General features: G+C 56.0%; 1 protein-coding gene across 3 annotated transcripts; it reads left to right on the top strand.

Annotated features, from left to right (window-relative positions):
- The first annotated feature begins 1,009 nt into the window (after positions 1-1,009).
- On the top strand, positions 1,010-11,360 carry LOC115501524 (asialoglycoprotein receptor 2). Of its 3 annotated transcripts, none has more exons than XM_032591180.1 (9): positions 1,010-1,276; positions 1,566-1,764; positions 5,217-5,336; positions 5,442-5,537; positions 5,934-6,005; positions 6,173-6,259; positions 6,345-6,490; positions 10,847-10,910; positions 11,151-11,360. In XM_032591180.1, the coding sequence occupies exons 2-9, from the start codon at positions 1,641-1,643 to the stop codon at positions 11,285-11,287; spliced, it is 846 nt and encodes a 281-aa protein (XP_032447071.1). In that variant the 5' UTR covers positions 1,010-1,276; positions 1,566-1,640; the 3' UTR covers positions 11,288-11,360. The 3 variants fall into 3 exon arrangements, with proteins under 3 accessions (XP_032447071.1, XP_030152488.1, XP_032447070.1); XM_030296628.1 differs by having other exon boundaries at positions 1,019-1,276; positions 10,804-10,910; XM_032591179.1 differs by having other exon boundaries at positions 1,019-1,276; positions 1,483-1,764; positions 10,804-10,910.
- The last annotated feature ends 2,095 nt before the right edge of the window (positions 11,361-13,455 follow it).

Genomic DNA, 13,455 nt, shown 5'->3' with positions numbered 1-13,455 from the left:
AAGTGAAGCACAGTGTGTGTGGGGGGGTGCGTGTGTCTGACTGAGGGATATGGTCAAAAAACCAAAGCAGCCACCACTGCCTTGGGGACCTGGCAGGAAAGCAGGAGGTTGGAATGTGTGGCTGTCCCGTGTGTCTGCAAGCTCCCGCCGGAAAACACAGGCCCCTGATACCTTTTCAGCAGAAGGACTTAGCTGAATCAGAGAAACTCTGTCCTCGGCCAGCAGGCATTTGGTGAGGGTCACAAAATCAGGGACGAAAGCTGTTTTCTTTCTCAAGCTATGGTGAGCTCCGGTGACTTTTCCCCTCTTATTTTTTTTTTTTAAAGTTTATTTATTTACCTTGAGAGAGAGAGAGAGAGAGAGAGAGAGAGAGAGAGGAATAAACCGGTGAGGGGCAGAGAGAAGGAGAGACAGAACCCCAAGCAGTTTCCCCACCATCAGCACAGAGCCCCATGCGGGGGTCGAACGCACGAACTGTGAGATCATGACCTGAGCTGAGATCAAGACGCTTAACCGGCTGAGCCCCGGGGGCGCCCCTGACTTCTCCCCTCTTTTATGCTGGGCTGCTTCTCTCTGCCTGCCCAGGGAAGGTCCCTTCATCTTCCCGAGGCCCCATTCCCTCCCCTGGGAGGTGGGGGCCACAGAAGTGCCAGCCCTGGGGGGCCGCCTTGGGACCCATTCAGCACAGGAGGGCGAAGCTGGTCCTGAGGGGCTTTATTCCCAGGAGAGTGAGGTGAGTCAGCCCAGAGCTGGGGGGCCTGTGCTGAGCCCGCACATTGGGCAAGAACAGGGAACTGGCGCCTCTGATCCGGGCCCGGGCATATTTGGAGACACCAACAATTCTGGGAAATTCAGGGGCAGGGCGTGGAAGGGGGGAGGGGCAGAGGGGAAACAGTGAACTGAGCCCCAGCCCCCTCCTGGCCTGCACCCCTCCCGAACGGTGCAGCGAGGCACGAGGTGACCGGCGTGCGGGGGTGAGGGGGGCAGGCCAGGAGACCCCTTTCTCTGGGAAGAATAGAGACAGTCGTGTCCCCCGCCCCCACGACACTTTGCCTGAGTTCCAACCTGTTTCCACTTCTATTTACTGTCCAAAGTCCCAGGGACAGGAGAGGCCAGGTTAGAACCACTTGGACACTCAGACACACGGACTCGGGGCCCTCGCCTGGGCCAGCCCTCCTGGTACCACCTGGCCCACTTTTCCGGGGTCTAGCCCCTCCTCGCCCTGGGGCCGGGCTGCCTGAGGGACCCGGGCGTCAGCCCTCCATACCCCTGACAGGTAACCAAAGTCAGGGGCAGGTGGGACTGGGGATGTTTGGTATGGAGGAGACCCTAGCGCAGGGACCGTGGGGGCTGGTGGAGGAGGGGGGTTTGGTCCATGAAAGCGGGGAAGGAGGGCTCCTGGCCAGGTCCCGGCCCAAGCAGTGTCCTGAGAAGGGACGAGACCCAGCTGTGTTTCAGCCCCAAACTCCCCTCCAACCTTAGACCCAACCCAGACGGTAGCCTCGATGTGCTCGGGTCCTCCACCCACCCCCCCCCATCAGCCTCTGCCCAAATTCACATCTTAGCTCAAGCTTCAGCCCGAACTCAGCCCCAGCCCTCAGAGGAGCCTCCACCACCCAGGCTCCAGCCCTGCACCCAGCATGGCCAAGGACTTTCAAAACATCCAGCAGCTGGACTCCGAGGGAAACGACCACCAGCCGGGTGGAGGGGAGGGGCCGGGCCGTCATGGGCACAACCCCAGGAGAGAAGACCCCTTCCACGCAGGTGAGCGCCCAGCTTCCCGGGCTTTGCTCCCTCTCCCCCAGCTGCCGATTGCTCTGTCTCCCCGAGGCCTCTGTCCCTTTCACAGAGGTGGGACTTTTTAAGTATCTTCTTTGATGTGTACTTACATTTTTTTATTATTAAAAAAATTTTTAATATTTATTTATTTTTGAGAGAGAAAGAGACAGAGTACTAGTGGGGGAGGGGCAGAGAGAGAGGGAGACACAGAATCCGAAGGAGGATCCAGGCTCCGAGTTGTCAGCACCGAGCCCGACGCTGGGCTCGAACTCACAAACTGTGAGATCATGACCTGAGCCGAAGTCAGATGCTTAATTGACTGAGCCCCCAGGTGCCCCTGTAGTTACATTTTTAAGCATCTAGAATATTTTTACAATATCTGTTTTAATGCCCTTGTCTGCTAATTCTAATGTCTGCATCCATTCTGGATTTTTTTTTAGGTTTATTTATTTACTTTGAGAGAGATAGAGAGACCACCTGAACGAGGGAGGGGCAGAGAGAGAGAGGGAGAGAGAGAATCCCAAGCAGGCTCCTAGCTGTCAGTGCAGAGCCCAATATGGGGCTTGAACCCATGAACCATGAGATCATGACCTGAACCAAAATCAAGAGTCACGTGTGAGTGACTGACTGAGCCACACAGGTGCCTCTGGCTTGGTGTTGATAGATTTATGAACCTCCTCAACATGAGTTGTGTTTTCCTGCCTCTTTGTATGTCTGGTAATCTTTGAGTGCAGGCTAGACATTGTGAACTTTACTGTGTTGTGTGCTGGATATAGTTATATTCCTCTGAATATTCTTGAGCTTCGTTCTGGGGTGCAGTTAAGCAACTTGGACTCGATCTGATCCTTTTGGGTTTTGCTTTTATGAATTTTTTAAAAGAAAATTTGTTACCTTATTTTTTTAAGTTTAATATATTTTTTAGTAATCTCTACACCCAACTCAGGGCTTGAACTCATGACTCAGACCAAGAGTCACGTGCTCTTCCAGCTGAGACAGCCAGGCGTCCCCACTTTTATGATTTGTCAGGCGGGTCTGGAGCCCTCCCAAGGTACCATTCCCGGTCCTGTATGAGCGCCACACAGGGTTCCTTTGCCCTTCCAGGTTGGTTTGATCTTGCCTGGCCTTGGGTAGTTTTCCTGACATGCACGTGTTGATCAGTGTGCAGCCCTCCGCAGACCAGAATTCTCTGGGCATCTCTCTCCTGTCTGAACTCTGCCCTTGTGGTCTCCCCAAACTCTCGCTTCCTCAGCTCGGAGAGTCTGCTGGGCCCTGCTGGGATTTCCCCTCCCTGCCCAAGGCCTGAAAACTGTCTCCTAGAAGCAGGCGGGTGACCACTGGGGCCCATCTCATTTTCCCCGTCTCCCCGGACCCTTGCCCTTTGTTGCCTGAGGTTCAAGTGTCTTGAGAGAGGTGGCTGATTTATACCTTGGTTGTTTCTGGCGGGGTGGGTGAATGTAGCCTCTGTTTTTCCACGTCTGGCAGACCCTTGCTTTTTTTTTTTTTAATGTTTATTTATTTTTGAGAGAGAGAAACAGAGTGCAAGCAAGGGAGGGGTAGAGAGAGAGGGAGGCACAGAATCTGAAACGGGCTCCAGGCTCCGAGCTGTCAGCACAGATACAGACGCGGGGCTCGAACTCACGAACTGTGAGATCCCCACCCGAGCCGAAGTCGGATGCTTAACCGCCTGAGCCACCCAGGCGCCCCTGGCAGACCTTCGCTTTTACCTTGAAACTTGCCTGGGCAGCACCTTTTATATTTGACCTCATTGTGTTCTCAGAACCATCCAGTCAGGTGGCTCGTCTTCTGACCTCCATGTTTCTTATGTGGTAAGAACCCTGAATCCGAGTCCTACCCTCTTAGCCAGCGGCTCGGGGCACGACAGCGTGCTGTGAGCTGCGGGCACGGAGCTGTACGGCAGATGTCCGGATCTTACTCGTCTTGCATAAACGCAGCTTTGTACCCGTCGAACAGCGACTCCCCATTTCCTTGGACCCCGGCAACCGTCATCTTAGACTTCTGTGAGTCTGGCGATTTGGGGTCCCTCACAGAAGCGGGCACGAGAACGTTGAGGCACCGAGACTTGTCCGTGTCGGCCGCGGGCGGTCTGATTTGAGCGGGGGTGTGGGGACGGGTTGCCGCCCTCGCCCAGGATTGGGGTCTATGGGTCCTAGGTCAGGCTGGGAAGCAGGACGGGGGCCTGAGCAGCGGACGGGGTTGGAGAGAGCGGTCGGACTCAGCCCCGGGAACCTGCCTGGCTGGGGAAGACTGCGGTCAGGGACAGCTTCTGGATGGAGAGACGCCCCGGGCGTCAGGAGGGCGTGGGGGGGGGGTGTCGGGCACAGGGGAGGCTGTGTTCGCAGTGGAATGTGGAGACGTGGCCTCCCTGGCTCAGGATGGAGTCCCGAGTGGGAAGGGGAGGAGGTGACAGTCATTGGAGTCAGGATGTCAGGAGTTCTGGCTGGTCACTCACAGGGAGTGTCCACTTCGGGATGGTGGCAGGAGGGAGACCGGGGAGGAAGCCTCCGGGCCTCTGGCTGACCTCCCCCCCGACCCCTCCAGGGTGCAGGGGTGTCAAGGTGTCACGGCGATGGGGACAGCGGAAAGTGGGGTGTGAGGCAAAGACGTGTCGTTGCAGGTGAAGGTGCCTGAGCGGGCGCTTCGGCCCGGAGGACAGCGCTGCCCCAGGCCAGGGGACGCTGGGCGGGGCGAAGCCAGCTCAGTGCCTGTGCAGCTGGGGTGTGTTTGTGACAGAGTGTGCGAGAATGTGTGCTCATGAGAGTGGGTGCTCATCCTGGGCCTGCACGTCCCGCTGCCGGCGCCCGGCCGCGCGATCGGGTCCCAAAGCGAGGGTGGCGGGGGCCAGACGGGATGGGGCTGCGCTGGGGGCAACAGCGAGTGGGCAGCAGTCAGGGTGGAACGAGTGCGAGGGTGAACTGAGAAACGTGCGTGCCCGCGTGTGGGGGTCCGAGTTTCTGTGAGGTGACTGAGGCTACAGGGGGGAGTTCACAGCGGAGGGAGGGACTGGAGGGGGGGGGGGGCGAGTGCAGCAGGAAACGGACAAGGGGCTGGGAGGGCGCGGTCTGCGGTGGAATGACCTGGACTGAAGGCGGGCGGGGCGGGGGGGGGGGCTTTTTCCGGTGCAGGACGTGTCCGAGCCGCCCAGGCGCGCGTTGCAAGAACACGGAGCCGGGCCTCCGGGTCCCCGGGTCCGAGAGCGGGGCTTTGCCCACGGATGACGTGAACACCGCGCGCCCCGTGCACCTGCGGCGGCACGTGTGCACGTGCGGTGAGCGTGCGGATGCGGTGCGCGCGGGGCCTGAGCCCTGGGGTCAAAGCCCAGTGACTCCCTCCCCGGCTGGCTACCCCGACCCACTCTCCTCCGGGCCACCGGGGCTCCGCGCCCCAGGCGCTTCCCTCTGACGCCCCTTCTCCGCCAGGGCGCCCTCCTCGCCCGCCGTGGCTGCTGCAGCGTCTATGCTCCAGGCTCCGCCTCAGTCTGCTCATCCTGGGCCTCAACGTCCTGCTGCTGGTGGCCGTCTGCGTCATCGGGTCCCAGAGTGAGGGTCGCAGGGGCCGGGCGGGGCCGGGGCGGGAGGGGCTGTCCTTCGGGACCCAGCCCGCTCCACTTTGCCCTGTCCCTTCTGTCCCCCGCCCCCGACAAGGAGCCCAGCTTCAAGAGGAGCTGCGGATCCTGAAAGAGAACTTCAGCCACTTCTCCTCCGGCGTCTTCACGGAGATGGGCGCTCTCAGCTCGCACGGTGAGGGGGCGCCCCCCCCCGGGGGGAGCAGGAGGGGGGCGTGTCTGGGGTGCTGGGGGCAGGGGGCCCCCAGGCTTCCAGGGACGGGATCCCTGGGCGGAGGGACCCGGAAGGATGATCAGGCAGGTGCAGAGGGTGGGGGTTAGTGCCGGGTGGAGGGAACAGAAGCTGCGAGGCCAGCAGGTGAGGAAGACCCTGCGAGGCGGGGGCTAAGTGGTGAGGGGTCATGCCGGCAGGCCCTGCTAATGAAGTGGCGGGTCTGTTTTGGGAACGTGGGGACCCTGCTTAGGCTTAGGAAGCCGCTGTGGGGACGGGGTGGAGGCGGGGAGGCCAGGGGCCGGGACGCAGGGTGGAGGCAGAGGGGAGGGAAAATGCTTGAGCTTTCTTCCTTTTCAGGGGGCAATGCCAGTGACCTGCTGACCTCTCTGGAGGCCAAGCTGGAGAAACAGCAGAAGGACCTGGAAGCAGGTCAGAGACCCTCCCCGGGGGGTGTGCGCGCGTGCGCGCGCGCGTCGTGTGGGTGCGCGCGCAGCGTGTATGCGTGAGCGCGCGGACTCCCGCGTGGGGTCCCGGGGGGCTGGCGCCGGCACTGCCCGCCGCGCGATGCCCACCGTGTCCGTCGCCCGGTGCCCTAGATCACGCCACCCTGCTCCTTCATCTGAAGCACTTCCCCGTGGACCTGCGCATCCTGACTTGTCAGATGGCCTTCTTCCGGAGCAACGGTAGGGCCCGGGCACGGGGTCCCCGGTCTCAGGGCGCCTGTGCCCTCCTGCCGGGGCTCATCTCCCCGCGCCCCCGGCCCCTCAGGCACAGAATGCTGCCCGGCCAACTGGCTGGAGTTCGAGGGCAGCTGCTACTGGTTCTCGCGCTCCGGGAAGACCTGGCCGGAGGCCGAGAAGTACTGCCGGCTGGAGAACGCGCACCTGGTGGTCGTCAACTCCAGGGAGGAGCAGGTGAGCGCGGCCCAGGGTATGCCCGGGGGGCTGGGCAGGCTGCTTTAGTATTATTTTCTAACCAAAGGAAGCGTCCAGAAGCAGAAGTGTGGCCGAGCGCCAGGAAGTTCATGGCGAAACGGCCACTGATTCTAAGAGGTGGGACGTTAGCGCCAGGAGCTCGGGCACAGGTGCTCCGACGGCACAGTGTGGACGCCGGGGCCCTTCTTGCTGGACTTGGGGTGGGGTCGGTCATGGGCTGAAAGGGACAGAGTGGGCAGGGTTCCTGGGTCCCTCCAAAGCGCTTCAGGTCTCCCCTGCCCATCGCTGCCACCAGCCACAGCCGCGAACACGTGTTCCCAGGGGAGGACCAAGCCATTGGGGGGGGGGGGGGGCGATTTTCTGAAAAAAGGAGGATACGACGGGGATCGGTCATTGAGTCTTTGCTGCGTGCGAGGAGTTTTCATGCGTTCACCTGTAATCCTCACGACCCTGTGGGGCGGGCGCTCGGACCCCCCCTTTGAGGGAGGGAGAGATGAGGGGACTAAGAAAAAGGGGGGGTCAAGTGACTTGCCCGTAATGCAGGACAGAGCCAGAATTCAGATTCGCTCACCTCCTTAGCCGGTGTTTTCAACTCGACATATTGCCAGAATATATTTACTGAATATGTATATTGAATATATACTTAATATATCAAACGTATATATTTATATATGAACATATATAAAGATATCAGTATGCCAATATAGCAAACGTATAGACATTGATCAATATATCAAATATATATTTACATATAAACATATTTAAAGATATCAATATATCAAACATATAGACATTGATCAATATGTCAAATATGTATGTTTATATATCAACATATATAAAGATATCAACATATTATATCAATATGCCAATGTATCAAATTTATATATACTAATATATCAAATGTATCAGTGTATATATGTATTTATACGGTAGAATAATTACAAACATATTTCGCTTTGCCGATCAGGTTGAAACTGCCCAAGTGCACGCACTTTTGACTTGAAAAAAAAAATGCCCGTTTCACGTGGGTCAGCCTGAGATCTCTGTGCTCTGTGCTCTGACCCACAGTAAGTTCGTGATGGCCCCAGCTTTGCGGTGGCCCTGGCTGACTGCCCTTGTGACGGCGTGACCCTGAGGGTCTGCTTTCAGGCCTTGCATGCGGATAAAAGTAGATGGTCCTTCCTTTCTTCTTCCTTGCATTTGCTTCACCTGCCTCTGTCCATGCTTTTGGAGTCTCTGTTTTAAATTGGTGATTCTCAGCCTCGGATGTATAATGCCAGCCTTTACACGGGAGGAGTTTAAAAAATAATGACCTTGGTCTCACACCCCAAAACTCTGTTAAACTTTCTTTTAATGTTTATTTATTTTTTTGACGGAGAGAGAGTCAGAGTGCGAGCAGGGGAGGGACAGAGAGAGAGGGAGACACAGAATCCGAAGCAGGCTCCGGGCTCTGAGCTGTCAGCACAGAGCCCGACGCGGGGCTCGCACTCACAGACTGTGAGATCATGACCTAGCGGAAGTCAGATGCTTACCCGACTGAACCCCCCCGGGTGCCCCTAGACTTGGCTTATTTTTAATTATACTAATGATGACTTCTAATTGCTAAATTGCATTTAAAATTATGTAAATGATGGGCTGAAATTTATTGGCTTAAAAAAATCAGCGAGTTCATATAACTTCCCATATGAAAGGTGAGGAAACCAGCCCACTTATTCTTATCTACGTGCCTTGTTTTTTTTGTTTTTTGGGTTTTTTGGGGGGTTCGTTTTTAAGTAGCTCCATGTCCAATGTGGGGCTCAAACTCATGACCCTGAGATCAAGAATTCAATGCTCTACTGGCTGAGCCAGCCAGGCACCCCTGCCTCATTTTTTTTTTCTTCTTAAAATTTTTTTTTTTCAACGTTTATTTATTTTTGGGACAGAGAGAGACAGAGCATGAACGGGGGAGGGGCAGAGAGAGAGGGAGACACAGAATCGGAAGCAGGCTCCAGGCTCTGAGCCATCAGCCCAGAGCCCGACGCGGGGCTCGAACTCACAGACCGCGAGATCGTGACCTGGCTGAAGTCGGACGCTTAACCGACTGCGCCACCCAGGCGCCCCATCTTCTTAATTGAGATATCATTGACATGTAACATTGTGTAAGTTTGAAGCATACAGTGTGTGGGTTTGATACATTTACACATTGCAATATGATTGCTCCTTGCTAACACCTTTAGCGTGTCACAAAATCATCATTTCTTTTTTGTGTTGATGGCAATTAAGATCTAGTCTCTTAGCGGGGCGCCTGGGTGGCGCAGTCGGTTAAGCGTCCGACTTCAGCCAGGTCACGATCTCGCGGTCCGTGAGTTCGAGCCCCGCGTCAGGGTCTGGGCTGATGGCTCAGAGCCTGGAGCCTGTTTCCCATTCTGTGTCTCCCTCTCTCTCTGCCCCTCCCCCATTCATGCTCTGTCTCTCTCTGTCCCAAAAATAAATAAAAAACGTTGAAAAAAAAAAATTTAAAAAAAAAAAAAAAGATCTAGTCTCTTAGCAACTTTGAAGTTGCTAATGCCTCCTCCTTCTAGTCTCCCCGAGATTCTGGAAGTGTTTTGCCCCGAGTGGTTGGAGTCCTTGCTGTCTTGAATCTCACCAGCCTCATCCAGGCATATCTCGTTGTTGATTCTTCTCCTTGGGGGTTTTGCTCCGAGGTCAGGAGCGTCCTCTTAATCCGTCAAGTTGGGTTTTCTAACTTTTTAAACATATGTTTAAATACATGAACATTACATTTTTTTTTTTCCTTGCGTGGGCTCTTTTTTTTTCTGGAACTGGTCATGCAAATATACCTCTGTGATGTGCTGTCCCCAGCCACCACCTTGTGCCCTTTCCTTCTTGTTTTTCTCTCTTTCCCTCTGCCTTGCGGTCCTGTCCTCAAGCCTATAGTTTATACTCGACGCCCGGCTTTCTGAGGGGCTCCTGGGCTTTCTTGCAGAGCTCAAATCTTCCTCTTGGGTTTCTTCCCTTCACGTAGCGTCGTATTATTTTTCTTCTTGGATATTTTCTCTGGTATTTTACATCATTCATCTCTTCTTTGCTTTTAAAAAGTTTTTGAAAAATGTTTATTTTTGAGAGAGAGAGACAGAGACAGAGAGACAGAGCGCGAGCAGGGGAGGGGCAGGGAGAGAGGGAGACACAGAATCCGAAGCAGGCTCCAGGCTCTGAGCTGTCAGCACAGAGCCCAACAAGGGGCTCGAACCCACAGACTGTGTGATCATGACCTGAGCCGAAGTTGGATACTTAGCCAACTGAGCCACCTGGGTTCCCCTGAAACTGAGATCCTGAATGGGTGTTGGGGTAGGAGACAAGGAAAGGACTGGAGTTGGGGTAGCAGCTGTGAGCTGGGAATGAAATGGGCATCAGGTCAGGGGGCGGAGGTCCCACCCCCCATCCCCCCCCCCCACCTCCCCACCCCTGGGCACTGGACTTCCTGGGCTCTGCAGCTACCTCAAGTTCCTTAACCTCGGTTATGTGAAGTGGGAATCACCAGGATGCCCAATTTAGAGACTTTGTAAGGATCAGATAAGAGAATCTTCGTAAAGCACTTAGCACGACGTTTAGCCCAGCCAACGTCCACCAAATAATAACTCCAGTTACAGAAGGAAAGACAGGAATAGTTGTGCTGGGAGCTGGTGCTTCAGATCGAGCTGCAGAAGACTCAAGGAGTCACAGCTATGGCCTGAATGGAGGTCCCAGGGACTAGAACCTTCCTCCCCGCTTGTGAGACACAAGCCCGCTGCCCCAATCTAAGCAGGGACGTGGAGACCCGGAGAGCAGCGAAGCGAGTCTGTAATACATCAACGTTCCTACAAGAGCGGGCGTCTGACGGACAGGCGCACTCCGAGCGGTGACAGCAGACGATTTATCTCCTAGCTGAAGTCCCTCCCCTGCTTCCTCATTGGCTGCGTGCTACAGAGGGTACAGCCTTACGCCGACGTGGCCTGGGCCCGCCCACGGGAGGCACAACGTAGTCCGATTAGAACGAGTGGACGTTCCCTGGGGCGACGCAGAGACGTCAGTTGGGTGGCGCGTGCTCATTGCAAAGCCTTTGAAAAAGAATCCCGCCAAACGGAGGCTGGCGGGAGGGTGGGAGAACGAGGAAGTGAGGTGTCTAAGGGTTTGGGACCCCACTGTGGGAGTGGGGAGGTCCGTGCAGATTTCCAATAGGCCGGAAACTCCTGTTAACCAGATAGCCCAGCTTTTTAGTTGGTACTTCTGGAAATGAATCATCTCCCTTACTTGTCACACCACCTGTTTTCCAGAAGTTCATTTCACAGCACATAAACCCCTTTGATGCCTGGATAGGTCTCACGGACAGCGATGGCTCGTGGAAGTGGGTGGATGGCACGGACTATAATCATGGCTACAAGTAAGTGGTTCCCCCCTCGTCCTCCTTTTTTTGGCCTGGGGCCAGCCACTCCCACCCTTCCCTCGGGGACCAAAGTCCCCAGGCCTCCCCCTCCCGGGTTCCCAACCTCCAAGGCTGCAGCGTGAGCTCCTGGCCCCCTCCTCGGGATGTGCTTTTCCTGAGCTGGGGGCTGGGGCGGGGGGAGTGAGGGCTGCAGGGGTAGGTAGGGGTCAAAGCCTGAGCTCTAGCCTGCCTTCCTAGGAACTGGGCCGCCACTCAGCCAGACGACTGGCAGGGCCACGAGGTGGGAGGAGGCGAAGACTGCGCGGAAGTCCGCTCCAATGGCCGCTGGAATGACAATTTCTGCCAGCAGGTGCAGCGCTGGGTGTGCGAGATGAGGCAGAACATCACGGGTTAGAAGCCCCGCCCCCTGCCCCGCCCCCCAGCTCACCGGAGGATTTTGAAGAAAGGAAAAATAGAGGCCTGGGCCTGGGGAGGGGCGGAGCGGGGGGGGGGGGGCGCATCACCGCCCTGGAGATGCTGAGGTCCCGCCTCCTTCAGCAAGTCACCGTCACGATTATGATTCTCAGGCCGCTCAATAGGGGAAGAAGAAATGACTTGAAACTGTGTGGATTGGTCGTTGGGAGCTGGGAAGAGGTGGGGAGCAAAGAAGGAGTGGGGGGTCCGGAAGAGACAGGTTCAGTCCGAGCCAGCTGTTCCTGGGGACCCCATCCCAAGGGACATGGGTCAGGGAGGGGAGGGGGGCTTGGAGCAGAGCCGCTCAGCGGGACGCAGCCCCTGGAAACAGCGCCCTCCACCCCCCAAATCCTTGGCAGTGGGGGGGGGGGACTCATGCAGAAGAGGTTTTGGGGAACAACAGCACCCCCCCCCCCACCGCCAGCCCGGGAGCTGTGGCCCAGCTGCCTGGGGGCCCGTGGAAAATACTCTCTAAGGGGAGGCAGGCCGGGAAGCCTCTGTGCCCTGTGTCCACTGTGACCGCTCCTCTCTGGACCATAACAGATCTAGACATTTCCCCAGCACAGGGTGTCACTGGCCGCTTCCACGGTGCCTGAACTTCACCCTTCCAAGATCATCCTGAAGGCGATATTAAGAGGGCCTTTAAACAATTGGATCTTGTTTTATTTCTACTAAAATAATATATGGTCTTAGTAAAAAGTGTTTCTCTCTCTCCCTCTCTCTCTCTCTCTCTCTCACACACACACTCAGGGAGGCCCCTCACTCCCCCGCCTCCTCCCAGAGTTAACTATCGTGCCCAGAGGATTAGTCAGGGCTCTCCAAAGAACCAGTCGGATGTGGACGTATGTGTGTGCATCACTTATTAAAGAGATTTGTTATAAGGATTTGGCTCGTGCGATTATGGAGGTAGACGAGTCCTGCGGGTGTGCAGGCGAGCCGGACCCCCCGGAGAGCCAGTGGTGACAATTCCAGTGTGAATCCACAGCCCGGGCACCCAGGAGAGCCCATGGTGCGGTTCCAGGTGAAGGCGGCGAGCTCACGACCCGGGAAGAGTGGATGTTCCCTCCCCGTGCCAGCTGATGTTGCAGGGAGAAGGGGGTCAGGCAGGGAGAACGTTCTCTTCCTCCGGGGAGGGCCCACTGTTTATTCTAGCCGGGGGCTTAGCCCGACCTGCTCTACCAATTCCAGTGTTCACCCTATCCCGAACACAGACACACCCACAATGGTGTCTGCTGGCACCCTGGGGTCCGGTCAAGTGGACGCATAAAATGACCCGAGCCAGGTTTCCCGTCAGGGGGTTTCCTGCATTCGTGCCTGGGTGCAACATGGCATTTCGCTCTGGCTTCTTTTGATTTTGTGGCCACGCACCCAGTGTCGCCTGCTCCCTGACAAGTTCTGCCTCGTGGAATTTGGCTTCGAGAGTTCCCAAGCATGGATGCGCCCTGGGGGATCTGGCCATTCTCTGTGGTGGACCAGTGGCCATTTTTGTGTTCACCCGTAGTATTTATTTTTTAATGTTTTTATTTATTTTTGAGAGAGAGCGTGAGCAGGGGAGGGACAGAGGATCTGAAGCGGGCTCTGCGCTGACAGCACTGAGCCCGACGCGGGGCTCGAACCCATGAACTGTGAGATGACGACCAGAGCTGAAGTCTGACGCTCAACTGACTGAGTCCCCCAGGCGCCCCATATTTTCACCTGCGATATTTCAAGCAATTGCTGCTTCTAACCCCATGCTTTCTACATTTCCTAATTTTCTTTAAAAAAAATTTTTTAATGCTCATTTATTTTTGAGAGAGAGGCAGAACCTGAATGGGGCAGGGGCAGAGAGAGAGGGAGACAGAATCCAAAGCAGGCTCCAGGCTCTGAGCTCAGCTGTCAACACAGAGCCCGACTCGGGGCTCAAACTCTCGCACCACAAGATCATGACGTGAGCCACAGTCAGAGGCTTAACTGACTGAGCCACCCAGGCGCTCCAAGATTTCCTCATTTTCACTTTCAAAATTTTCTAGGACTCCTCCTTCAAAGCATATACGATTGGCATTAAATTATTAAACTACAGAAGTGGTCATTCATGAGGCTTCAAGCCTTA

This window comes from Lynx canadensis, chromosome E1 (genome assembly GCF_007474595.2).
Source record: "Lynx canadensis isolate LIC74 chromosome E1, mLynCan4.pri.v2, whole genome shotgun sequence".
Classification (NCBI taxonomy): Eukaryota; Metazoa; Chordata; class Mammalia; order Carnivora; family Felidae; genus Lynx; species Lynx canadensis.
Note: the sequence above shows the minus strand (reverse complement) of the source record. Positions and strands in the feature narration are given on the sequence as shown.